The sequence below is a fragment of the Populus trichocarpa genome, chromosome 12 (genome assembly GCF_000002775.5).
Source record: "Populus trichocarpa isolate Nisqually-1 chromosome 12, P.trichocarpa_v4.1, whole genome shotgun sequence".
Taxonomy (NCBI): domain Eukaryota; kingdom Viridiplantae; phylum Streptophyta; class Magnoliopsida; order Malpighiales; family Salicaceae; genus Populus; species Populus trichocarpa.
In genome coordinates, this window is record NC_037296.2 from 10,413,942 (window position 1) to 10,439,946 (window position 26,005).

The 26,005-nt window shown below is 33.2% G+C and overlaps 3 protein-coding genes across 4 annotated transcripts; all 3 read left to right on the plus strand.

Annotated features, from left to right (window-relative positions):
- The first annotated feature begins 3,207 nt into the window (after positions 1-3,207).
- LOC7483491 (E3 ubiquitin-protein ligase SIS3) lies at positions 3,208-6,964 on the plus strand. The gene is made up of 10 exons (XM_024581981.2): positions 3,208-3,510; positions 3,621-3,659; positions 3,934-4,000; positions 4,098-4,171; positions 4,650-4,788; positions 4,878-4,970; positions 5,118-5,183; positions 5,267-5,386; positions 5,842-5,955; positions 6,435-6,964. Exons 1-10 carry the CDS (start codon positions 3,482-3,484, stop codon positions 6,834-6,836), a joined length of 1,143 nt encoding a protein of 380 aa, XP_024437749.1. The 5' UTR covers positions 3,208-3,481; the 3' UTR covers positions 6,837-6,964.
- A 2,926-nt stretch (positions 6,965-9,890) lies between these two features.
- LOC7483492 (protein EXECUTER 2, chloroplastic) lies at positions 9,891-16,623 on the plus strand. The gene is made up of 11 exons (XM_002318003.4): positions 9,891-10,366; positions 11,456-11,572; positions 11,692-11,757; positions 12,277-12,383; positions 12,455-12,536; positions 13,560-14,255; positions 15,064-15,190; positions 15,281-15,444; positions 15,540-15,614; positions 15,992-16,084; positions 16,174-16,623. The coding sequence occupies exons 1-11, from the start codon at positions 10,049-10,051 to the stop codon at positions 16,273-16,275; spliced, it is 1,947 nt and encodes a 648-aa protein (XP_002318039.3). The 5' UTR covers positions 9,891-10,048; the 3' UTR covers positions 16,276-16,623.
- Positions 16,624-18,625: 2,002 nt separating this feature from the next.
- LOC7483494 (CASP-like protein 4A3) lies at positions 18,626-20,702 on the plus strand. 2 transcript variants are annotated; one of them, XM_024581808.2, is made up of 3 exons: positions 18,626-19,228; positions 19,305-19,440; positions 19,708-20,702. In XM_024581808.2, exons 1-3 carry the CDS (start codon positions 18,711-18,713, stop codon positions 19,795-19,797), a joined length of 744 nt encoding a protein of 247 aa, XP_024437576.1. In that variant the 5' UTR covers positions 18,626-18,710; the 3' UTR covers positions 19,798-20,702. The 2 variants fall into 2 exon arrangements, with proteins under 2 accessions (XP_024437576.1, XP_002318041.1); XM_002318005.4 differs by having other exon boundaries at positions 18,632-19,228; positions 20,302-20,702.
- The last annotated feature ends 5,303 nt before the right edge of the window (positions 20,703-26,005 follow it).

Below are 26,005 nucleotides of genomic sequence, written 5' to 3' on the forward strand. Positions count from 1 at the left end.
ACTAATAACTGTAGTTTATATTTCACATCAACCTTTCATTCATTGTTCTATTTTAATAACCATGACTTGCATTCATTTCAATTATACTTTTGTTATTCCATTTCAATAATTGTAGTTCGTATTCTACATCATCCATATTCATCAATTCTTTTTAAATACCTATAACTTGTGCTTTAAAATATAATAACCATCGTTATTATGGTCAGCTTAACATTTTTTATAAGAGGCCCGCCGTTACGGTCAATTAAATCTTACATAATAATTTCTCTATTGTAATTGATTAAATATCACATAATGACCCCGTCGTTGTGGTTGATTAAATTTAACATAATGAATATGCCATTGCTTTTGATTAAGTTTCACGTAACAATTTCATCATTGTGGTCGATTAAATATCACATAATGATCTTGTCCTGATACGAACCTCTTAATCACATGGTTAAACAACCTTAACAAAGTTGAAATACAACTCAAAAGCCAAAAACTAGATTTGATAGAACCCTGACCCATAGATAACCTTGTACTTAATAGCTAAAGGTATTGGAATAAACTTAGACCCGGAGATAACCTTGTACCTAAGAACCTGAAATACATGAATGGTGCCACGAAGCTAGTTAATTTTTGATAAGTTGAATGTACGATTTTTGTCTCTGCAAAGAAATTATGTTTTACCACAAACAATCAAAAAGAAGAAATTTGCGTTTACTATCACCAAGTTGTTGAAACTTGCATCGCCAAAATATTACATAATCTCCTCTAAAAAACTATAATGAACCCCTTTTAGATTGCAAGCCTAGAGACCCAAACTAGAAATCAACTAACATAAGTTTAGTAATGAAATAAACCCCTAAACAATATTTAATGGGCTAAAAAAACCCAAATTAAAAATAATCATTCAATATCAAATAATAAAATAGGATAATAAAAACAAAGTCTTCATACTAGAATTCATCCATGCAGCCGAAATCTCCAAGCTCTCTTGAGTGGTGTTTTGGCCGAAACTTTTAGTATAAGAATTCAACTAGGAAAGTTTGTTTTAATTGCTAGAATTTTCTTCCTCCTCTTAGTCTCCTTGATATTTTAAGACTACCTGAGAATAAGGAAAAGAAACCCAAGAGAAAGATCCCCTTAGATATCAACACATCAAGTCCATATGGGACTTGTAATCGACTTCAATTCTTCAATGAATTCAAGCCACATTAGGAACCCTTGTAGCCCAAGCTTATGCACAAGTTTAGGTCCTAAATAAGCCTCATTTAATATCCTTCTTTTGACCAAAATTAATCCATTATAGGTTTGGACTTATTAGGTCAAAAATAGCCAAGAAAGAACAATTTGTTGATAAATTTGCCAAAACAATAACAACATCTTTGACTAATTTAAATAAAATGTTTCCAAATTTCAATTGACCTGAAATTTTACCAAAATATATTTCTATGCATCTAATATCTTCTTGTAAAATTTCATCTTAATCTAAAATATTTTTTAAGAGATATGTTTAATCTCATGAAACTAGCCAGTAAACATTTTAAGGCAAAATTCGAACCTAACTTGATTAATATCATGTCGTTGCAGTCAATTAAATTTCATATAATGACTCTGTTGTTGTGGTCAATTAAATTTCATATATTAATCATTACCATTAATGTGAACATCGAATCATGTCATCCTGCTTCAATGGCATAACATTTATATAATCATGCTCCAAAGGTATAATATTTATAGTAACTTGTCCTTAAGGCATAACATTTACATTATACTCCCCAGAAAACATAACTTTTATAATAACCTACATTGAAGGCACAACTTTTATAATAACCTTTTTCTTATAAGATCATTTACACATATACAAATAATCATGTATTCAACTTAATAATGGCAACTTAAATAAATTCAAAAGAAATAACCTTTTAATATTTGATTTCTAAGGTCGTTGTCTAAACAATTAGGTTTAATCTCCAATTATTTATTTAAGTCTCATCAAAACAATTGATTTTACTAATCAAACAATTAATGAAGTCCACATCTAAATAGCTAACTTTAATAACCAAACAATTAATTAAGTTCTCGTTCAAACAGTTGATTTTAATAATCAAACAATTAATTAAGTCCTTCGTATCAATAATGAAGGAAGTGCCTTCTTCATCTTATTTTTTCCTATTTTGTTTTCCTTTCACTTTTGTTTCTATGTACTTAATTTCATCCCTTAATATTTGATTGATTTTGAATTTGTCTTCATAATTTATTTTAGTTTGCTTTCTATAAGGTTATCGCAATCTCAAACAAATATCCTGACATTTGATTTGTACTTGATTTTACAAGCGTCTAATTTTATTATCTTATAATTAAGTAAAAATAGTTTAAAAATAAAGTTCTTAAACCCACTCGAATCACAAATTTGGCAGGTTACGCCATGAAACCTGAGTTGATCTAATATGTCTTCGTCAATATTAAAAAAAGGTTATCTTGATTTTTTTTCAAAGTCAAATCATGCTTTTTATCAGTCGTTCGGTTTGTCAGGGCAACTCTCATACGAGTTAATTTTAAATTCAGACTATACAAGGAGTTGAGTCAAGAGATATTAATGTTAACTTGTTAGAACATATTTAATAACAATGTTAAATAAATTTATATGACCTGAATATTTTTTTTACATTTTTTTTTATTTAAATCGCAGCACAACACAATTATGTAAACTATATTATATAAAGTAAATGAAAATGAAAAAGGAATGAGTAAGTTGAATTCTGATATTTGAAAAGGATGGAATTCAATTTATTTTGATTCCTACATTATCTCCATCATCTTAATTTTATTTCATTCAAGGTACTTAGAAAACTAGTTTTAATATTAATTTTTTTTAATTACAAATTATCCTTTAATTTATTTTTGGATTATTTTAAATATTAAATTCTAAATAAAATCTAATTGTGAAACCTCAAAATTATTTTAAACATGATCTTAAAATTGAATTTAATCAAGAGCTTCCAAACATGATGGAAGGGACCAAAGCACCTAGCTAAACTAACCTAATTTGAAAACGTCATCAACCCAAACCTACGTGGCATCCACTTGCTTCCTCACAAGTCACAACCCACCGTCAGCCGCCTAACAATCATTTAAAACAAAAACAAATAAAAATAAAAAACGAAAATCCCATTACTGCTTCCTGTCTTTTACCTAATTTGAAAAGAAAAGGAAAAAAAAAAATCAAACGCCGTCAATTAACCCAAAATCTTCTCGTCAATCTCTTCTCCTCCCGCAATCCAGACTTCAATCACCTCTCTCCTGTTTTTAAAAACTCTCCTTCTCACTACTGTTAAACCAGTTTCAGTTGCTTGTAATTACTGCTTTTAAATAAAACTTAAGTATTAAATGAAAGATTCCGATTCATTTTTAGCTACTGACTCTCATACAGATTCTCACTCACTCTCCCTCTTTCTTGTAATAACCTCTTCTTTTTAGGGTTTTCCTCTTAGTTATGGCTATGAGAGGCATCGATTTCAAGTGGTTTGTCCTCATTAATCTTTCCTTCAATTTATCTTCATTTGTGTGTGTGTTGGTGCCCTTTTGTTTCAAGTGATTTTTATTTTTTTGCTTGAAAATATTGGGTTTTGCAGGTACGATGGCTTCTTCTTGTCAATGCTAGCAACAAGTGCGTATCCTTGTTATTATGTATATATTTTTAGATTTTTGGCTTTCTCTTAATAAGGGTTTTAATTTTCTTTCTTTGATTCTCAAGAAAGTTTGAATCTTTTCTATGCTGTTGCCTACACTTTTAAGTTCTTAATCTTCTTGCTTGCAGCTTTCTTATGGTGATTAATTTAACATAAATCTTTTACTATCTTTTCTTGGTTTTATATCTTAACAATACCCTTTTGTTTGATTTCTAAGAGAAATTGTTTGTTCTTTCTTTAACAATGTCACTCATAGAATCATTGTTGCTATCAATTGGAGGCGTTATCATATTTGTACATACCCATTGCACATATGGATAATGGTAGCTCTCCCTCTGCCTCTATCTTTATTCTAGCTCCAATAAATTATGTGAACATAACAGTTTCTTTTATATCTCATTTCTAATGTTTGTTGGTCAGGTTGATTACACTACCGTTTTTGTGTTTCGCTTGTTGATGTTTATAGATAATGGACTTGCTGCTGGAATGGGATTGTAAGGCCTGTTATCTTGTACACCTTGGCATCAATTCTTTCTTTCTTTTTATAATAATGGGCTCTTCTTCTTTTGATGAGAATTCTGCGTTATGTACAAGTATTCTAGTTTTATTTTAAAGATTTTGGAGATTTTTTGAGAAAGAAATTTGCTGGAATAAAGATATTGGATTTAACTCCCACATTATCTTTGTGCTCTTGAAAAAGTATTCTTTTTGGTAGTTTTTTAAATATTACGTGCAATCAAGCAGCTGCAGATTTTGCTTGCTTTTTATTGGTTTAATCCTGTTATCATACGAGTGAATTCTCTTAATAATGTAGGCATTTGCTGTTGAAAACTTGTTTTTTCCCTTTCATATAGTCAAATTGTATGGTTGGAGAATATCTTTTGCATCAGTTTATCGTACTGAAAGTTTGAAAAGGCACTTTGTAAGCTTAATCTTGCCTAATAAGTTCTTCGTCTATTTTACTTCCTTCAGGGATTTTGGGCGGCAGCAGAGATATGCCCGTTTTTGTGGAAGAATTGTCGTTCTTTCAATTCTCTCTCTGCTGCTATATCCATTTCTTTGGGCTTGGACTATAACTGGCACACTCTGGTTCACGAGGGCAAGAGATTGTGTAAGTTCTTTATTTATATTCCTTAATTGGAAGCATTGTCATCTTGAGACCATCTTAATTCAGGAGGTGATGTATTTAATTTGTCGCAGTTACCAGAAGAAGGTCAGAAATGGGGTTTTCTTATATGGTTGCTTTTCAGCTACTGTGGACTGATTGGTATCGCTTGCATCTCTGTTGGAAAGGTTATCATAGTTCCTTGTGCTTTTATTTCTCTCCTTAATTTTACATGTTATTGTTTATCCTAAGTAACCAAAACATTCTGCTCTTCGATGCTTTCTTATGTTCACCTGCCCCTTCTTATCCTTGACCATTTTAATATTCTTTTCTAGTGGCGGGTACGAAGACAAGCACACCACTTACGTGCTCAGCAAGGCATTCCTATTTCAGAATATGGGGTGATGGTTCATGCATCTTAAGTACTAAAGTTTATTATTACTACTGTCATGGTTTCTTTTAATCACCCTGCTTATGCATCCAGGTATTGGTTGATTTGATCCGAGTGCCTGATTGGGCGTTTGAAGCTGCAGGTCAAGAAATGAGAGGAATGGGCCAAGATGCTGCTGCATATCAACCTGGACTCTATTTGACTCCCACTCAGGTAAGTGCCAGTCAATATTGAGAGCTATGAATTATGATTGCCTTTTTTTCCTTTTTGATTGGGACAACATCATGCACATTCGTGTTTTCTATAACCTGAAAATACAGAACAGCCGGTTTTAAGTACATGTGGTAGATTTTTCTTGTAATTTGCCTTGGAAGGTAGTCCAAATTATTATATCTCAGCATGGATTAGCCTTAATAGAGAAGAGCATGGGCTGGTATCCCAAGAAATGTTATTATAACTCTCTTTTGTGTCTGCTTGCTCTCCATATATTCTGGAGGATGTCTAAGTCATTGCATTCTATTATTGGACTTAAGGGTCATATGATCATTGTCCATTCCAGTAACTCACAGTAATCTTTTTGAAGAAATCTGGTCTTGTATCAATATTCTAAATTTATATAGCTTTTAGTTAGTTTATAATCTCTTTCTGGTTCTGTTGTCTTTTCATAGAGAGAAGCAGTGGAGGCGCTCATTCAAGAACTTCCAAAGTTCAGGCTCAAGGCTGTTCCAACTGATTGCAGTGAATGTCTCATCTGCCTCGAAGAGTTCTATGTAGGGAACGAGGTAAATATTTTGACTACTCTGCTTTCTATGTGCCACAGTTTTCCCTAGAGAAGGTCTATTCCACTGCAGAAATTGTTGGAACTAGCCCTTCCATGCATAAAAAAGCTGTTTTTATTTAGTTTATCGATAGAACTTCTGGTATACTGTAGGTTTTTTACTACTCCAGAAGGGAAAAAATGATGTGCTTCAATCCCAGTGAATATATTCCAACTATTTTAGTTCAGAGCAATTTATTCACAAGACATTTGTCTGCATATTAGACCACCTATAAAGATGATCATGAGGAAAATTATCACTTTTTTCATATTAATAGAAGGTTAGTGCTGGTAGTTAAACTTCATGCAAACAATTTTGTTTCATGTTGTCTTTGTGTGATTGGATTTGTTACATGTTAGAGTTGACAAATCACACTGCATCTGGCTTGAAGAAAATAAAAAACACTTTTGAATTACCAAAGTTCCTTACTAGTAATTTTGCAGGTTCGTGGCCTACCTTGTGCTCATAATTTCCATGTTGAATGTATTGATGAGTGGCTTCGACTGAATGTGAAATGTCCACGGTGTCGCTGCTCAGTCTTCCCTAATCTTGACCTTAGTGCCATATCTAATCTCCGTGCTGATTCGGAAAGATCTCCTGCCACTGTAACAACCAACCGTTATGTGAGAACTGTGCCTTCCAGCCACAGCTATCTGTTGAGAATGCAGGGTCTGCTGTGGCCTGTCCAATCTGGGAATGCTGGGGATCCCACTGATGCAGATATTGATGTGGAAGCTGCTGAGAATGGAAGTGCACACATGGCAACCGGGGAACGAACAGGTACGGAATCAGTTTCATCAGCTGGACTTGCGCTTGTGGGTCAGTCCACCCAAACTCATCACTAGTCATTTTATTTTTTTTGGATATTAACCCTGTGCCGAGAAAACCTAGGTTCCACTGAATCTCTCTTTAATGAAAACGCCCTGGGCTGTTTTATATATAATACAGAGAAAAGCTAATTGATATTTGTTCATGCTCACTGTCTTAACTGCTGTGTTGCTACATGCTGTGACAGAAAAGAAACCCCATTCACCAATTCATATGGGGTGTTCTGGACACACAAAAAATCAGTAATGATAACTGTGGCCTTTTTGTTAATGGGAATGGAGCTTGAATTTGCCTTGAAAAGTTGTATCTCTCTCTCTACCAGGTGAACAAAAAATTTCATTTTATTTGAGGCAAAAGTAATATTGCGTGGTCCTTACTGTATAAATATTCAAGTAAAGTGCATGGTTAAGTCAAGATTGTATGCTTAACTTTCAGGCCTGGTAGCTGAGATCAAGAGATCATAATAACATAATCATTCAAATGCCTTTTAATGTTTTTTCCAGCCACTCATTTGATTTGAGTGCAGACAATTATGCGTTCTGTACTTTGTTTGGACTTGTGAAGTCTCCCCATGCTTGGATTCGAACCAGAAAAGATTTGGGACCTATATCCCTTTAATCACAGCCTGCAATATTGCTGCAACTTGCTATTTGCAAGCACTGGAATTGAATCCAAATCTTTTGATGCTTCTTTTGATGTCAAAGTCACGATTACCTCATCAAATTTGTTATCTCCACTTGTGTCTATGGAATTACTGTTCGCTGGGAAATTGGATGCTTTACCTTGCGAAAAATTAATTATAATTTAGTCTTTGCAATTTATCGAAACAAATTAATTAATTCCTATAATATAAAAAATAATTACATTGTTAATTTAATGAAACAAATTAATAAGATTTCATTAAAACCTCTTAAGTGAATTCAATTCAAATGATTCCAAATATGTCTTTAAGTATTTTACTCTTACCAGTCATACAAAATTAAAAAAAAAAAAAATTAAGTCTTAACTATCACATATTTAAAAAAATATATAATTTTATAAAATTATGATTGCTAAATATTTTTTACTACAACTAACAAGGATGTAAAATTGATTATATATAATATATAAAAAATACATTGTTTTTCTTATCTATATTCTAAAATGACACATATAACAAAATAAACTAAAACGAAAGGGTGAAATTCAGATGGTCAATGACTATAGCTCTAGATTCAATAGCACTATAAATTAGAGTAACAAAAAGATAAATTTGCCCTTATCAACACAAAACGTTGGCCTGGATGTTAGGGCTAGTGAGATCTTTTTTTCCTTTTTATGTATAATAAAAGTATTTAATTCCCTCTAAAATAAAAATAAAAAAGTGAACTGGGGTTTGGGGCTGATTTGGGTTTTCAATTATAAATGCAAAGGAAATTTACTAGGATGCCCTTGTAGTGAAGAAAACACTAACTTTCATCCGGGGTCATTTTAGTCATTTCATATTTTAAAAAAATTAAGTGGGTTAAGGGAAAGATCGGTACTTTAATTCATAATAAATATTATTAAAAAAATGATTGATGCGTATGTCATATATGTTTATGTGTGGGTTATGTCATGGTCTTCAGATGACATGTGCGGTATCGTATGATGTTCAAACACTAGCTTTTAAGGCAGTGTCCAAATCATTTTGGCAGCCTCTCACTCACTAAGCCAGTTGTGTCGTCAATAAATTTCTGATTTGACATCGATGATTTTTTTTTTCTCTTTCCTTCTTGATTATCATGCTTGACTCTTTAAATTTTCAAAGTAACCCCTCAATTTATTTTTCCTTTGAATTTGGTTCTTGTTCTTTGCTAATTTTTTTGTGGCCCTTTTGTAAGGGTTTTTTTTTCCCAATCTTATCATTTAATACCAATTTATCATGGTTGTTTTTTCCACTTTGATCTTCATTCTTTCGGTTTTTAATTTTTTTTCTTAACCCTTTTATGTAATTTTTATTGGTTTTTAATTTCATTGTTCAATCTAAATTTATGGTATATTATTTTTTTAATTTAGTCCTTATTATTTTAATTTTTTTTCTTTTATTAAAGTTATTTTTCTTTTTAATTTCACCATTCAATAAAAATTTTGTAGTTGCCTTCTAATTCATTTTTTATTTTGATTTTTATCCTTTGTATTTTTATTTTTATTTTTGGTTTTGCATCCTTTTTTATAATTGATTTTTTTGTAATTCATTCTTCAGTGTTTGATTTTGTTTTTCATATATAATGCTTCCGGTTTAATGACCTAAGTCATAAATTTGAAAAGTTGATCTGGATTTACATCTTTTTTTTTTTACTTTTTTTAATTTCATTTTTGACATTAGTTTTATTTTAAAAAAATAACTTTGTTGTTTTCTTCAATTTATTTTCTATTAAATTATCTCGATCTCATGACATAAACCGCAGGTTTAGCGAATCAACCTAGCTTGGCTCACCTTATATTACCTAGATTACATGTCTATCATGCTAACTCAGGTTGATTCAGACTATTATTTATTTATTTATTTATTTTTATCTAATTTCATATTTCCCAAGGTTTTTTCATAATTTATTGTAATTATTTTTTATATATTTAATTTTGATCCGTTGTCTATTTTTTTTATTATCTAATTAAAATAAAACCAATATATTTAACCTAGTCAGGATATAACTCAAGTAATAAAGTTTTTTTTCTTGTTCGAAAATTTACTTGAAACACCTAAACATTAGTTTTTATGAAGAAAATAACAAGGCCTAGTTGTCTCTAACACTGAAATCAGGATTAAAATAATTTTATAAGAATGAAGTTAGTCGAAGATACATGTCATATCATTAAAAGGTTAATGATGAAACTTAAACTTATACTATTAAGGGCTCTAAGCGTCAAATATTATTGGTTTTACAATAAAGTCGGGGAAAAATCTAAAAATTTACAGATAAACGGAAATAATAGCCTCTAAAATTTAAGAATAAATAAAAATAAAAATTGTAAATTTTAGCCAGCTGTACACCAAAATGGATCCCATAGAATACAGATCTTATACATGTAAGAAACTCTGAATATTCTAGTGAGCCGCCTCTCACTTTCTTACAAGTTTATCCTCAACTATCCCAACTATAAATTAGTTATCATCAAATTCCAACAACAATAAATTCTCCAAAAAGACCCTTGTCTCTCTCCCTCTCCCTCTCTCTTAAAGCACCTCAAAACCCTCAAGCATTAAGAGATGATGGTGGGAAATAATGTCTGTGGGATGGGGCAATCGATAACTACAGTGCCCCAGTTAAGACCCTTTTGTTGCATTGATTTCTCAGCCCACAAGTCTACCAATTTTAGCTTTCTTTTCGGTTGGGGCCGCTCTTCTGCTCTTCTCAACAACAACAGGAATTCTTCTTTTTCTCTAAATAAAACCACCCGCAAGAACTCAAATTTGCACTGCTGTCGTTGCAACAATAGCAATAATACTTTGGAGTGGGACTGGAACAGATGGAACCGCCATTTTTCTGAGATTGAACAAGCTGAAAGTTTTGCTTCTGTTCTCAAGGTACCTCTTTTTAACTCTTAATAGGTTTCTTTGGATGTTTTTGTGGCGGGTTCTTGTTGTTGTCTGCATAATTGCCTGATTATGTTAAAGGGTCTAATTTGTTGTAGCTGAAAACACGAAGTTTATATTTTTAATTGTAACTAGTTTATTGCGATTTTTTTTGGCAGGTAATCAGTTTGCCTAATTGCTCAATTTATTAAATATTGGTCTTTTATGATCGGTATTGGTTCTGTGCCTTTTTGTTTCTATGGATTTCATATGTTTAGCTTGGTCTTGAGGTGCTTTATGCTCCCATAGGTGGTACCAGTTCAATTTATTATCTTCTACTGTGTTATAGGAAACATGTCAATAGAACAACTGGTTCAATTGCATGGAAAATGTGAACAGAAAGGTTGTATAGTTTGTCATTCTGTGTGGTTCCATTTTTTTTCGTGAGTGTTCTTCATCCAGAGAGATTTTCGTGATATAATTCCTTTTAATTTATTCAGTCAGGAAAAAAAAAAGTTCTTTCAAATACGAGGGAATAATCCTTCCTAGGAAAGTAAAACTTTTTTGTTTCGGAAAAGTGTGCTATTTTCATGCGATTCAGATGTGCTGCATGTATGCGGAGGTGGCTACTTCTTCCATACTTCTGTTTCTTGGAAGAAAAGAGATAGGGGGTATATATGAGAGTTATTGTATAGCATGACTATTTTGAGTATCAAGGACATGAGGGATATAGCAGAATCAGAAAATGGTTTTTATTTATTTATTGCTATGCTAGTATTAAGACTTATATCATGTATTGTGTATTTTTAGAACAATGTGTTTTGGTATACCCATCAGATAATTGACTTTGCCAAAAAACATGTAGATTGCCAATCAACTTTTGAAAATCAGAGTACTGGTTTTCCTCTATAATGAAGTAAGCTTACATGCTTGATGACTGATAAATTATAACTGCACATTAAGCATTTATGTCTGTGGTAATGGTCTCAAGTAATTTGGATCCATCCAGTTTCATTTTTAGCTGCTTAGATATTGAAGTAAGAAGTTCTAGCATATCCATATTGCTTGTTCTTTTGTATTAATTGAATGCCTTCTTTTCAGTTTCAACTGGAGGATGCAATTGAAAATGAAGACTTTCAAGAGGCTGCAAAGTTGAAAATAGCCATTGCCGAAGCTACTTCAAAGGATAATGTAGCCCATATAATGTCTGAATTGAAGGTTTGAATTCTATATGGGGCCTTAGAACTGTGTGCATAGAACTTATACCAGTCCCTTGAAGTATGGGCTTGCATGCATAACATTCGGTTTTTAATAATAAGTCTGTCTGTTATCTGCAGAATGCAGTAGAGGAAGAACGATACCACGATGCTTCAAAATTGTGTAAATATACAGGAAGTGGATTGGTAATTACCTTAGCATCAATTATCTATTGTCCAGTCATATTTTTACGGTTTCAGGTCACCTGCTTTACATTTTCTAGTGAAATTGAGAATTGGCATTTCTTGGCCTGGATGAACAATAAATATAGTGAACAGAGCATCGCACTTTTAGACAAGAATTAGAAATGTTTTTTTTTGTTGCACCCCCATTATTTAACTACAAAAGGGATAAACTTGTTTAAGTTGTTCAGGCATGAGTTCCTGTGATTTTATTTTTAAAGCCTTCAACTATAAGTGAGGACCATGTGCTTTTCATTATGGAGCTCTTAGATTTTGTCTCCTGACTTGTACATTGCCTCTTTGGTTTCATATTTCTTTTACCTTTGTGAGTTGGTATTGGATTGTAAATTTAGCCTATCTAATTAGATCATGTATTGTTTAATGTAGGTAGCAACCAACAAACTTAGATCTCAGAATTTCTTGATTCTTCTCATATTTTCTTTCTTGCAATGTCAATTTAAATTTTCTGCTTTGAGTGAACAGGTAGGTTGGTGGGTGGGCTACTCATCGGATTCTGATGATCCCTTTGGCAGACTGGTTCGCATAACACCTGGCGTGGGCAGATTTGTTGGCCGGAGTTATACTCCAAGGTAAGGATATTTGTCATCTTGATTAATGTTTGATGCACTGGAGCTTGTTGGTAAAATATCATTTTCTGCAGGCAGTTGGTCAGTTCATCTCTTGGAACTCCATTATTTGAGATTTTTGTGGTCAAAGATGCTGAGGAAAAGTATGCTATGCAAGTGAGCTACAATTTCTCCTTTTAGATTGTTCCTCATTTAAACACTAACCACAGATCAAATTCATGAGCTTGTTGACTTACAATTATGCATTACCAATGTGGAGAGTCATGGGATTTTTTGGATGATGCTGACTTTGTTTACGTGCTCATACTGATGCACCTGTAAGGGAAGACATTGCACATGCCCAGAATTCAGAACTACAATATGAATGTGCTGTGAGGCATATGTCAAGTGGTTATGCTCGAAATTTACCGTAGTAATTAAGTTCAGAAAATTCTGTAATCTAGAGTTGATTGCAGAACGAGTCTTTATGGTGTGTGGGCTTGTAAACAGTCTGCATGTGGCAGATTACTGTGTAGTCCTTAGGATCTGTAATGATATGCTCTTGATCAGGGCCGATCATTTCTCTGTTGAGCTAATCTCTTTACTCTTATTTTGCTTGTGAACTCCAAAGAGCTGGCAATTACAGTTCTAGTTGGCCAGGAGGATTATAGCCATTAAGTGAAGATTTTTCTTTTGGTTTATGATTATTGGCCTGCTAATATGTAACTTAATTTAGGAGCACAGCGCTAAAGTTTATTGATATGCACCATCCTGTGTTGATGTTGGGCGTGGAGAAATTTATGATGATCATCAACTAGAAGAAAACTATCAATTGTTTTTCTTTATTTTTCCTTTCATTTTGTTGTTTATGTTAGTATGTATATACATAGACTTTGATGTTTCATGCATGAATGCATCTTGTGCATATATGTGTCCAAAATACACTCTGTTGTGAGGAAACCAATTTCCAAGAAGAAGGACCTTATTATACGTGCAGATGTTTTGACAAGTTCTGAGGATTTTCAACAAGAAAGATCTTATATGGGTGAAGATGTTTTGAGATGTAGTTTTTGTTCAAACAATCTTTGTTCTCGTAGTCATGTGGCTTATCCTCTGTGGAGAATATCTCTTCTTGGATCTCAGTTCTCTTTAAGATTTTCTTATGAATATCCCATTTTCCAACTTTGCGTTCACTGACAGGTAGTATGTCTGCAACGAACTAAAGGAAGGTCAACAAACTCTACCAGTTCACGATCTAAATCTACACAGGTTCCATCCATTTCTGAAGATAAGAATGCATCTGTAGTGGATGTTCAGGAAAATGACATTAAGACAGAGAGGAGTGAGGGGAAGAGCATAAATATTGAGGAAGCAACTGAGGAAGGGATAAAAAGTGTGATAAATTTTCTCAAAGATAAGATTCCTGGGTTAAAAGTAAAAGTTGTGAACATTAACACTACAGACGAAGTGATGGAGGATAGTGATTTTGTGAAGCAGTTGATGCAAGAAGATGATGACAAGACAGGGTCTAGTGAGAATTCGGAAGAACATGCCAGTGATCTAGAAGAGATTCAGCCTGATGAGGTAGCTTTGGAAGGCAGTAGTGATTCCTCAGAAGATGGAAAAGATTTAGATATGAAGCTTTTTATTGGAGGGGTTGTACATAACAATGAAGATACTCCGAGCAAGGATGAGTATGTGCGTCTTCCAGCTGAAATTAAAGATATGGAGAGAGATTCTTTTGTACTACATGTTCAAAGAAGTCTAGATTCTGGCAGTAAAGAAAGTAAAGCATCCAAGGTGAAAGTGGCAGCTATAACAGCTAAAGGTATTTCTGAGCTTATGCCTTCAGATGTTGCCAAGGCATTTTGGGGCGCAGACAAAGTTTCTTCAAAGGTGAGATCAATGCAATAGATTCAGGTTTTGATCTTTAGACAGTTTCCATAATCCATTTACATTACATCTCCCAATTGTTATTATATAAGTCAATCTTGATATAAATAGGATTATTGGTTTCTATGGGGTACTGGACAATATTTTTCATCAGGCTTCCTCTTCAATCCTTTGGGGAAAAAATCGTTGCAATGTTACTGTAAAAACTTGGTACTTGTAACTTTTAGATGCCTGTTTTCCCAACCATTCAAAAAGATATATGCTAGATTTTGCCTCACCCCTCCCCATGGTTATGTAAGATGCCGTGTCTAAACAAATTTTTTAATGTGTCTTGTTTGCCACATTGGAAACTTCCATTCATTTGTATTGAATATTTTGACGAGCCCTGACAATGTTTTTCAGGGACCTAAGTTGAACCTGACACAAACTGTAACAAATCTGCCTGTTATCCTTTTTTAGGAGAAAAACACCCTGTTCAAGTTAGTGGACTATTGATTTTTATTTACATTTTGCAATAGTGCCAGAAGAAAACTTCTCCTTTTCCATAAATTACGTGAAAACCTTTACTGTGACAATGGTCAAATTTTGATCTTATTGTTTCAGCATCAGAATTGTCATTCTGAATATTTTTTGCTTTTCTTTTTTCCTTAATGCTGAATGTGGATGCTATTGTCTTGGGTTAAATTCCTACCTAGTTGATAATATAGGCATACTAACTTTTTGAACATCTCCGATCTTAACTGTAGTCAATCTACTTGATTACATTACTGTATTTTGTTTGACAATCAGTTGATCATTTTTTTCTTCTTAGGTTTCAAGAAATGTGCGTGAAATCGTGAAACTTGCTGTTAGTCAGGCACAGAAGCAAAGCAGTTTATCTGAGTATACAACTTTCAGTAGAGTTACAACTTCTAATAGCAGTTTAGATCCATTTGACGGTGACTTGCTTTACACATGGTTTTCTATTTTTTTATTTAAGCAAAAAGAGATGTATATTATTATGCCATAATCTTATGGTTGAATCGTAGGCCTATATGTTGGTGCATTTGGGCCTTATGGGACTGAGATAGTACAATTGAGGCGTAAATATGGTCATTGGAATATTGAGGATGACCAATCCTCAGATGTGGAGTTCTTTGAGTATGTTGAGGCTGTGAAGCTAACTGGGGATCTTAATGTCCCTGCTGGCCAGGTTTGCAATTTTATTATTTCTTGAAGTTAATACCCATCACATGTGGCAGTAATGTAAAATTTTATACTAACTAATTCTCCAACTACAAAGTTTAGGTGACATTTCGTGCCAGAATTGGGAAAGGAAGTCGCAATTCCAACCGTGGGAAGTATCCAGATGAACTGGGAGTGGTATGTAGCTAGGTCTAGGCCATAGTTTTTATCTTTGTTGCTGTTCTCCTTTCCATCGCATTTTTTTCTTCACTGACAATTCTTGAAACTCAGTGTTATGGAACTTTTGTAATCATGAAAGAAAAAAAGGACCTTTTTTTTATCTGAATGTTGAAACAAGCAGTTCCTTGGAAGTCTGTAGAGTGATTGAATCACTGTTTTCATGAAAAACACGAGAGTTGATTCTCTTTATCTAATATATCTTTACAGTTCTGCAAAGAGAACTGTTTATAGAAATAGGAACAATTATAGGCTCGGAATTTGTGAACGATGCTCACATTATTTGTCGTATCACAAACTTAGCCAGGAAAGTTAAAAGTTTGTGAAATTCTATCCAGGTGGCAAGTTACAAAGGTCAAGGAAGAATAGCAGAATTTGGCTTCAAAAATCCACAATGGGTTGATGGTGAACTTCTTCAACTTAATGGCAGGGTAACAAAAGTCTTTTCAAGATATTTGCTAACGTTTCATCTTGAAGTTGTTTGCAGTTTTTCTTAATCCCTCTCCATTACTTCATTCAGGGCATCGGACCATATGTCAAAGGGGCAGATCTGGGTTTCCTTTATGTTGTTCCAGAACAAAGTTTCCTTGTGCTGTTTAACCGGTTGAAGCTACCAGACTAAACCACATTTGTTGTCACCAGTCAAATGTGTCCGAAGGGAGAGTTCCTGTGTAAACTACGTGTGAGAAATGCAGTTTTTTCCCCCATTGCTAAGCCCTAAGATTTGAACATATAGTTTTTAAAATCTCTCGTGAGGGGCAGTTTTCGTTGTTTGCCTTCCACATATAAATTATTCTCCTTTTTTCTGTATCTTTGAGGTGTATATTGCTTTTTTACTATCAATAAAGAAAGTGACGAACAGTAATGATGTAATACTTTTGAAGGGTTGGTATGGTGATCAAGGTGTCCAGCTCTCTTTACCCTACCAGACAATAATGCAACCCTTTCAAAGGGATTTCTTTATGGGCAATTCCAAGGATATTGTAATCTTTTAGTACTTGCATCTTGTTCTTGATGCACTTAGGCTCAAGCATGCTGTGAAAGCATCAAAGAATTGTTCATGGAGAGAGCACTGATCCAATGAAGAGTCGTTGATGAAGCCATCAGCATCACTGCGCAATTCCCAAGCGTAAAGACATCAATTTTCAATGAAAGGAAGGCATTGAGATTTCTCATAGTATCATCAAAAGTAAAAAAGCAAACAATGATGCTGGTTTCTTTTTGTTATTCTAGGTATTAAAGTATACTCTTTGTAAAGAAAAAGGTGCGACTAATGCTCATAATTCGAGAAAGAGAGATTTGATGCTTTTCTTGTGGCTTTTGGAGTATATTCTCAACTTCTCATGGAACCGATTTGGCTTATTGAATGAACCATGAAATTCAATTTTTAACCCTTTGAATTGAATTGAATTTAAAATATTCTGTATAAATTTCTTCTCACGATTGTTTTTGGACGCGTAAAGGTACTGGGGGCGTGACAAGCAAGTAAGTGTAAGAAAATATAAAAGAACAAAAGTAAGAACTGATGCCTTCAGCCGATGGAATGCCCACTCTCAAAGAAATGCTGAAGAACATTACTTTTGTCCCCTACATAAAAGTTTCCATTGAAAGCCCTCAACCAAATTTAATATTCTAGTATTAAATTCAATTCTATACCTTATTTAAATTTAATTAATAATTTATTATATTTTTATGTTTAAAATAAAATATTAAAGTATATAATTCTAAATATCTTTTTATGTTTAAAATAAAATAAAAAATTATCATTTTGAAGTTTTTTTTTTAAATTCAAGTCATATTTTTTTTTTTAAGATTGTATTTAAATCCATGAAATTAATTAATTTAATTTGAATTAACTCCAGAAACTTGAGTTAAACAAAAAAAAATTTATGTAATTTTAATATTAACTCATTAAACCAGATTTAATTACACAATCAAGGAATTTTCTCACTCTTTTTTTTTTTAATTTTAAAAAATTAGGCTGACGTACTAGTGTGTAAAATAAATAAATTCTGTCTCCTTGTCCACGTGGAATCGTAGTGTGCGATATCTTACGTGGAATCTCAGTTTCTTAAGAGAGTGTTGTAGACTTGTAGTTTTATGTTTTATTTTACTATACTATATGCCTCGCAATACGTGAACAAAGCTCTTCCCTTCATAAAACGCCACGTGTACACGGTCCCTGCAAAAGCAAAAACACCAACTTCTCTCCCATTTTAAAGCCTCCTCCTTTTCAAACTTTCTTTAGGCAAACCTGAAAACAAATCCCCTTACTATGGACCTTGTCTCCAATGATCCCCCAATTAATGTTTTTTTTCTCAATTAAGTCCTCAAAGACTAAAGAATTCTCTATTAAATCTTCTTCTAAAATATTCTCCTATTTTTAACATAAGAAAGTCAAGTTCCCTATAAAATCATAATACTAATCTTGTTAGAACTTGATATTTATTAATATAATTGCATTTTTTCTTTGTACAAAATTATTTATTTAAGCAATTGAGAACTCTTATATCCACTAAAAAAATCTTTTACGAGTAATTGAGTCCTGCATCAAGCTACAATGCACCATGCCTTCCCACCAAGCTATCACTTAGCTTAGTTTTTTACATCAAACTACCATTCATTTTAGTTAAAGAGAATTAATTAGATTACAAGAATTAAATAATTAATTTATTATTCAATCGTGAAATAATAATACTAATTTTGTTAGAACTTGATAATTATTAATAACACATAAGGAGTACATAAATCTCTTCTCTTTTCTTGTCATTATTCTCATTTGTTATTTGTTGAAATCCAATATATAAGTGTTATGAGAACCAAAAACATGGTTGAAGTTCAATTGAGGATCTCTAAGATTCTTGAGATAATGAATTGTTTGGAGACCAATAGAGACAAAGTATATAGTTGGGGGACCGTTTGGACATTTGCCCACTCTCTCCTTCACTCTCAAACAATACAATACACTACAGAGAAACACACACAGAGAGTATAAAATTAAATTCGCCTCCCACTAAATTCCGCGAATTGAACACCCAAACCAAATCCGGAAAAAAAATGGAGACAGCGAGATCCGATTCCAAGCCGAAAACCCAAGTCCCACGATCCTCTTCTTCAAACTCCGACTCCCAATCCCAATCCCCTTACCGTTTCCAATCCCCTCACCGATCCGACTATGGCGACCCTCTCGAAAGCCCTCCCTACGCCTCTCCCTCTGCTTCCCCTGAAAAGTCACTCTCTCCGCTCCAAAACTCCATGGCCGTCGTTGCCGTTGACACCCACAAGTCTACTCAGTACTCCCCCGCACCTTCCTCTTTCCCGCCGGATAACCTCTCTGCGCCTCCTGAGCTGGTGCTGAACAAGGTGGCGAGGGAGAGAGTGGCAGATGGGGTGGTGAGGAAGGTGGGGACGGCGTCGGTGGCGAGGAGGTCGAGGAAAGAAGAGAAGATGAGGACTGGTGAATTAGGGTTTAGGGTTAGTGAGATTATCATGTGTTTGATATCTTTTGCTGTTATGGCTGCTGATAAGATTCAGGGATGGAGTGGTGATTCCTTTTATAGATATATAGAGTATAGGTAGGCAGTGATGATTAATTGCTAGTTTTTAATGTTTGTGTTATTTATTTTATTTTAAAAATAATAATTAATGCAGGTATTGTTTGGCCGTGAATGTGATTGGGTTTGTGTATGCTGGATTTCAAGCTTATGATTTAAGCTATCAGCTAGCCACCGGGAAACATGTGATTCGACACCATCTTCGTCAACATTTTAATTTCTTCATGGATCAGGTAATTGATTTATGTTTAATTATTATCTGTTTATACTAACTGTGCTATGCTAGTCACTGTCGGTAGCATTTCATCTCAAGGCTTAATTACAATTGCTGATTATCTGGTTCCTGGAAGAGAGTGGATTAATTTGGCTGATGATGCTATCAAGAATCTGTTAGTGTCAATTTTTTAGTGCGCAATCATAGTCCATGTATTTTCAGCTTGTGAACACAATTTCAAGGCATGAATCCTTAGAGCAACCACTAAATGTAGGATTGTTTCCAGATTTCTTTTCCTGAGGACCATTATTGTGAATGTTCGTTTGTCTCTCCACAACTCACATGGTGGGTTCACCTGAATAGTCTTTGTGCATGACTGGTAGCAGCAGAGTTCTCAACTCGGCAAGTCCACCTCTTGATATTTCCTCTGGCAAATAACCTTGTGTTGGTCACAGGAATTGAAGTAGAATGGTGAGTCGGGGCTATTCAGGAAACTGAGTGTGACCTTCTCTGATCTCCCCAATCAAGATTCAATCTGCCCATCGTAATTCACTTAAAGTCTATGTTTCCTGGGTTTCCATGACTTCTAGTTGACAGGAGATCCATTTTACTTTTACCACTACCAATTTCACGAACATCAAGCCTCAAATGACCTGTATGGTTTCAGCTAATTTGGGAGGCCTGAATTAAGAGTGTAGATGTAGTTTACACCCTTTGGAACAAATGAAAATACAACCATGCACAATGAATTGTTTTTTACTTTAGTTTTTGGATACTAACAGTCAACACTAGTAAGCATGACGGTTTTTTCCCCTTCTGGTTTATTGATACTGAAAGTGAATTGTGTTTTTATTTTGTTTTTTTGGGTTCAAACTGGCAGATACTAGCATATCTTCTGGTATCAGCATCCTCTTCAGCCGCCACTCGGGTTGATGACTGGCAATCTAACTGGGGCAAAGATGAGTTCACAGAGATGGCAACTGCTTCGGTTGTCATGGCCTTCCTGGCTTTTATTGCCTATGCCGGTAGCTCCATTATATCTGGTTACAATCTATATAACCGGGACGCAATATGATGGCATTCACATATTATATTCGAGGTTATGGAGAAAGAAAAAAGTAAAAGTCACATGCAATTTTTTCTTTTTAATGTTGTATAGAGACAAATTAATAGTATGTTTATCCCTTTTACATTTTTTTTTCTACTGTTGGGGAAAATGTAAACTATATATTTGGATATCTGGATTCTGGAGTATATGAGACTATTTCTACCGTCCCGTCAGTGACCTTGTTTGACATTATTCGAGGGTCTCTCATCGTCTGTTTGCCACCTCTCGGCGACTGCTAGATGGCTCATGAATAGGCGTACAATGATTTGCAAAATAATCTTTAGTGGATGGTTCTTCTTCATTATTTCTTCTTCTTCTTCTGATGACGACGACTAAATTTTCATTAATACTCACCAATCATCCATATTTCCCGAAGGAACAAAGCCTGCAGGCTTTAGACTAGACCAAAGTCCAAGTCCACTAGCCAGCAAGAGGTTAGCTGGTGACCGTTCTTTTGGTCTTGTGAACAACTTCAGATCTGCACTGCTATAGGCTCTAGCCCTTCCTTTGCCTTTTGGCAAATATCAAGGTGGGAAAAAAACTGCAATTGTAGCACTTTGGGCCAATTCATAAGGCTTGATTTGGGGAACTCATCAAAAACATTTTCTCTTCGGCCCGTGGACATGCTTGCCCAAGCATATATAATTTGGTGCAGCAACAATCAAATTAGTTTGAGTAGCTCTAGAGTTTTCAAGAAACGCCAAGAAGTCAGGACTGGTCACATATCAGATTCCAGGTACTTTTCGTGATAGTGGTGATAGATATTATTTTTTAAAATATTTTTGTTTTGAAATATATTAAAATAATATTTTTATTATTTTATTAAAATTTATTTTTGATATAATTAAAAAATTTCAAAATCATTTTTTAAATAAAAAAATAAACACACTCTAAGTATATTAAAACAAAGTTTCTTGAAAAGCTTAAAAAGTTTTAATAAATTAATTGCTGGCTATTTTATCAAACTATCACAGTTTGATAAAAGATTTAAGATAGATTAGAGAAAAGTACATGGAAAAAAAAAACACATTTTAACTCAATTGCTAATGGGGAATGTCATTTTATTTAACAACTGCTAATAGAAATAGTGTTTATAAACCATAGTTATTGTCATTAGCGGTTATATTAATAAACCGTTGTTGACAATAACGGTTGTGAATAGACGTTATACAACTGCTAATAACAATAACTGTAATGTTAGGTAACCCATTTTTTACTTGAACCCAGCTCTAAATTTTACATAAAATAAAGTCTAAATCACCACAACTAAAGCCCAAACAAGACCTTAAATTACCAAATCTTAAATCTATAATTGAAAATGCGATATTTTAACATCAATTTTATTTGTTAATTATTGCAGGTGTTTTTTAAATATTATTTTTATTTATGTACATTTTTTTATGTTGTTAATGGATGATTTGAAATTTTAAACAGTTTGTTCACATGTTCACCTTTTAATTAATATTTTTCAATCATGTTTATTTAAAATAAGTATGAAAATGCATAATATGTAAGACAATTTTAAAATCAAAATGATAATTAGCTAAAACAATATTACAAAAGTAATAATAATAAAAATAACTCTTAACTAAAAAAATAACACAACATAATAATACATTTTAGCTTACCTATATCTTCTGCGACGATGAGTGCATAGACCGACTTCATCAATAGTGTAATATCTCACATCGGCGGGTGATGGTTTGGTAGCTGGCTTTATTAGTAGTGCTGGTTGCTAACATGTTGTACGCGTTTTGGGGCGTCAGGCTCAGAAGTGGGCTCGTGTCACCATGAACAAAACCATGAGGGCGGTAAGGCTCAAAGTGGACAATATACAGCATGTTGGGCCAAGCTGTAACAAAAGGCACGACTTCCACTTATTTATGTGGTCTTATCCTTTAAGATAATATTATCTAGGCTCAATGTCTCTCCTAACAAGTCAAGTGTAGTACGACATATCTCGAACAAAAAAGATGCATAATAATGAGTAAGTCCATCATCATCATCGAGTTCACGAAGATCAGCCGCAACATGTAGACCATCATGCAATAACTGTCCAACCTAATATGAAGCAAATAGAAATTATTAATCCATAAATAAAATACAATGGTTTTGTCGAAGCCTATAAAAAGTAACAAATACTTACATCATTTTGAATCCGATGTGCATGTGGCTCATACTCCATCTTATATAGAGGAACTTGCGCTAGGTTTGGTGTAATGATTCAGCATGTTATACTCAGGTACTAGTCCATGTATTTCTCCTGGGAAATTATAGGATGCACATCTTTAAAAATAAAATTTCTCCGTACATCCCACATCGATATATGCTGGAGATGGTGGATCATCCAATTATAATCAGCGTGCCTACCTCAACGACTAATAAAACACAATTGATCGCTTGTATTTATGTCAGACGGGATGTGTTGCTTAAAGCCAAATTGTCACATTACACAGTCCGGGCAATACATCTCAACAAGCTCAAAAAATATGAAAGGGACAATTGATGTCCATAAGTCCATGACCAATGTGCATATAATAAGAGAAACTATCATATCATGTTATAAATAAGGGACTTCCACGCAACCTATTGAAACATCAACAATACAATTATTTTCTATCATTTACCAACATTAACCTATGCAATTATTTGTCATCATTTATCAATAATATAAAATTTCTACTTCAACAATGCAATTATTTCTCATCATTTACCAACATCAATGCAAACAATATTTTCTCATCATTTACTAACATTAACGCAAACAATCATTTACCAATATTTATCAATATCCAAAAACTTGAACATCAACACAAGCAATTAATTCTCATCATTTTCCAACATCAACGCAAGCAATTTTTACTAGAACATTTACCATCATCAACACAAACAATTATTTAGTCTACGTGTACATATACAAAAAAATTAAACATCAATGCAAACAATTAATTCTCATCATTTACCGACATCAACGCAAGCAATATTTTCCGGAACATTTATCAACATTAACACAAACAATTATTTCCCAACATTTATCAATATCCAAAAAATTAAACATCAATACAAGCAATTAATCCTCGTCATTTCCCAACATCAACGCAAGCAATTATTTTTTCTCATAATTTACCAACATACCTAATTTAATTATTGTCTATCTAACTCATTACGATAAAATAACAGAAGATGGGTTGGATTAATTTCAGAATATCTACTCTCACTCCATCTGTTAATAAATAAGCAATGAAATTTATTAAATAAGGTTTCCAAGAAAAATATTCTTAATCTAAACAATATTATTTGTATGTTCAATAACATATTATCTGTATCCTAATGGAAGTTGTAGATCAACCTCCAAAACTTGTATAGACAGAATAGGTTAGACTCCATTCATGGTCACCCCAAGTGTAAATGTTCCCACGATCATAGCTTTGTGTACAAAAAAACATACAACAATTAGTAATTAACTTAAACATAAAAAAACATTCAAAACTAACAAACTTATTACATTTATTTTACCTGTAAAAGCAATAAACATCTTTTAACTTACTTTGATTTTTCCAAGCTAACTTGATATAAATGCCTATACAAACATACAAGGACGCCCAGACCCCAACTATACAATAGAATGGATTGGAAATCCTTTAGCAGCGGTAGGTAGAACAAGGGCGCATGCATTTCATTGAGATTCGTAAAAAGTATACTATCAAACTTGTGAAGTATATACGTTTTATCTTACCTGCACAACTGACACGATCAAAAGATTGATATCTTATCCCAAGTGCGGTAGTGTCGAAGTAATCAATAACCCGGCAAGACCGGGGTCGAATCACAGGGAGATGAATTATATAAAATTATAAACAACAAATGAAAAGGAGTTGAAGAGAACTTTTGAGATGTGATATTGATGTGAGTATTAATCAAAGATAAAAGCAATTGTCAAGGTTAGAGGATCCACTAATAGTATTAGAAATAAGAATAGTATAACCTTTTTTTTATTAATCAACTGGAAACCACACACAAAGGAGGTTCCAATCGGATGATTTATCCTTAATAGTTCATTATAAATTTTTAACATGATCATATTAATTATCTTATTTTAGTAACACCATACTTTTAAATATTGTTAGGAATTCATGATGTTAACTTAAGTTAACAACAAATCAAGTTCCTTTCATAGCACATGTGTCGGCTATACCATATAGTAGGTTATGAAAGTGTAAAGTATTTGTTGTACCAAGGGTTGTACAACACAAATCTAGATTAATCATTTAACAAACAAGGTATTAAGAATTAGTAAGATAAAAAGATAAGACATGTTAATAACAAACTTTCTTGGATATAAACATTGAAGTCCATGTTGAGTTTATATTATACATATTCTAACACCATTAGTGAAACTTTTTCACATTGACAAAATAAACTTAGCTAAACATTGTGAAGAAGAGAAACATAAATAAACTAGATAAGAACATAGTTATAATGAAAAGCATAAACAAGAGATTAATAATAAAAACAAAACTTAAACATTACAAAAATACAAAAAAAGAAAGCAAATATATGATCTCGATCTGAAAACCAAGATGCCTAAATATATGACAAATGCCTCCTTTTATAGGCTAAAATTCATAAATATTAATTTGATGACTAATTGTTGAGTGGGTGACCACCTCTTTGACTTGGTGACAACCTTTATCTTCTTGTCTAAACAAAACGTCATTGCTAACATCAGAATTTGAACAGCTAGTCTTCATGAAAGTTTTGAGAAATTGTCTCAGCTTTCTAACAAAACAAGAATGAGCTCATTTGGACTCTAGAACTCGAAATATGAGCTGAAGACTGAACAGTGTCTAGGCTGCAGGACAAATTCTGATTTATCTTTTGCTGCTACAATTTGAACTTGAAAACGGCCGTTTTGAATCTTGGATTCTTCATGAAAGTTTTAGGCCTATGTCTTAGCTTTTCATCCATACAAACCAGACCTAAATCCAAGTTATACAGCTCAAGTTATGATCCAATAACCGAATGGTGTTTCAATTTGAATTGAACCAGCATCTCTTCTTTAAACTTAACCCTCTCTTTGTCTTCTCAATTTCAATAATTAAGCACATCAATCAATCCTTTAAATTGTGAGATATTTATGCATTCAAAATGAATATTTACCATAAATTAAAGATATCTTATGTTATCAGACTTGTTATTATAAAACATGTTCAAGTTAGAGAATTTAATGATACTTTAAATGTAATATGATGATATAAAACCTTAATGAAAATACACTTTTAAGTACTAATCAACAACATAACATCGAATTCAAATAAAATATAGAAAAACTCATAAATAATTGAACTATTAGTATGCACTAACATAGCATTGTAAGATCCTGACATCATAATCATCGAGTAATTTAGAAAAGTTTTCTCATAGTCACCTCATGTATAAAGCGTTTCCCAAAGCCATCTCATGCATAAAGCAAGGA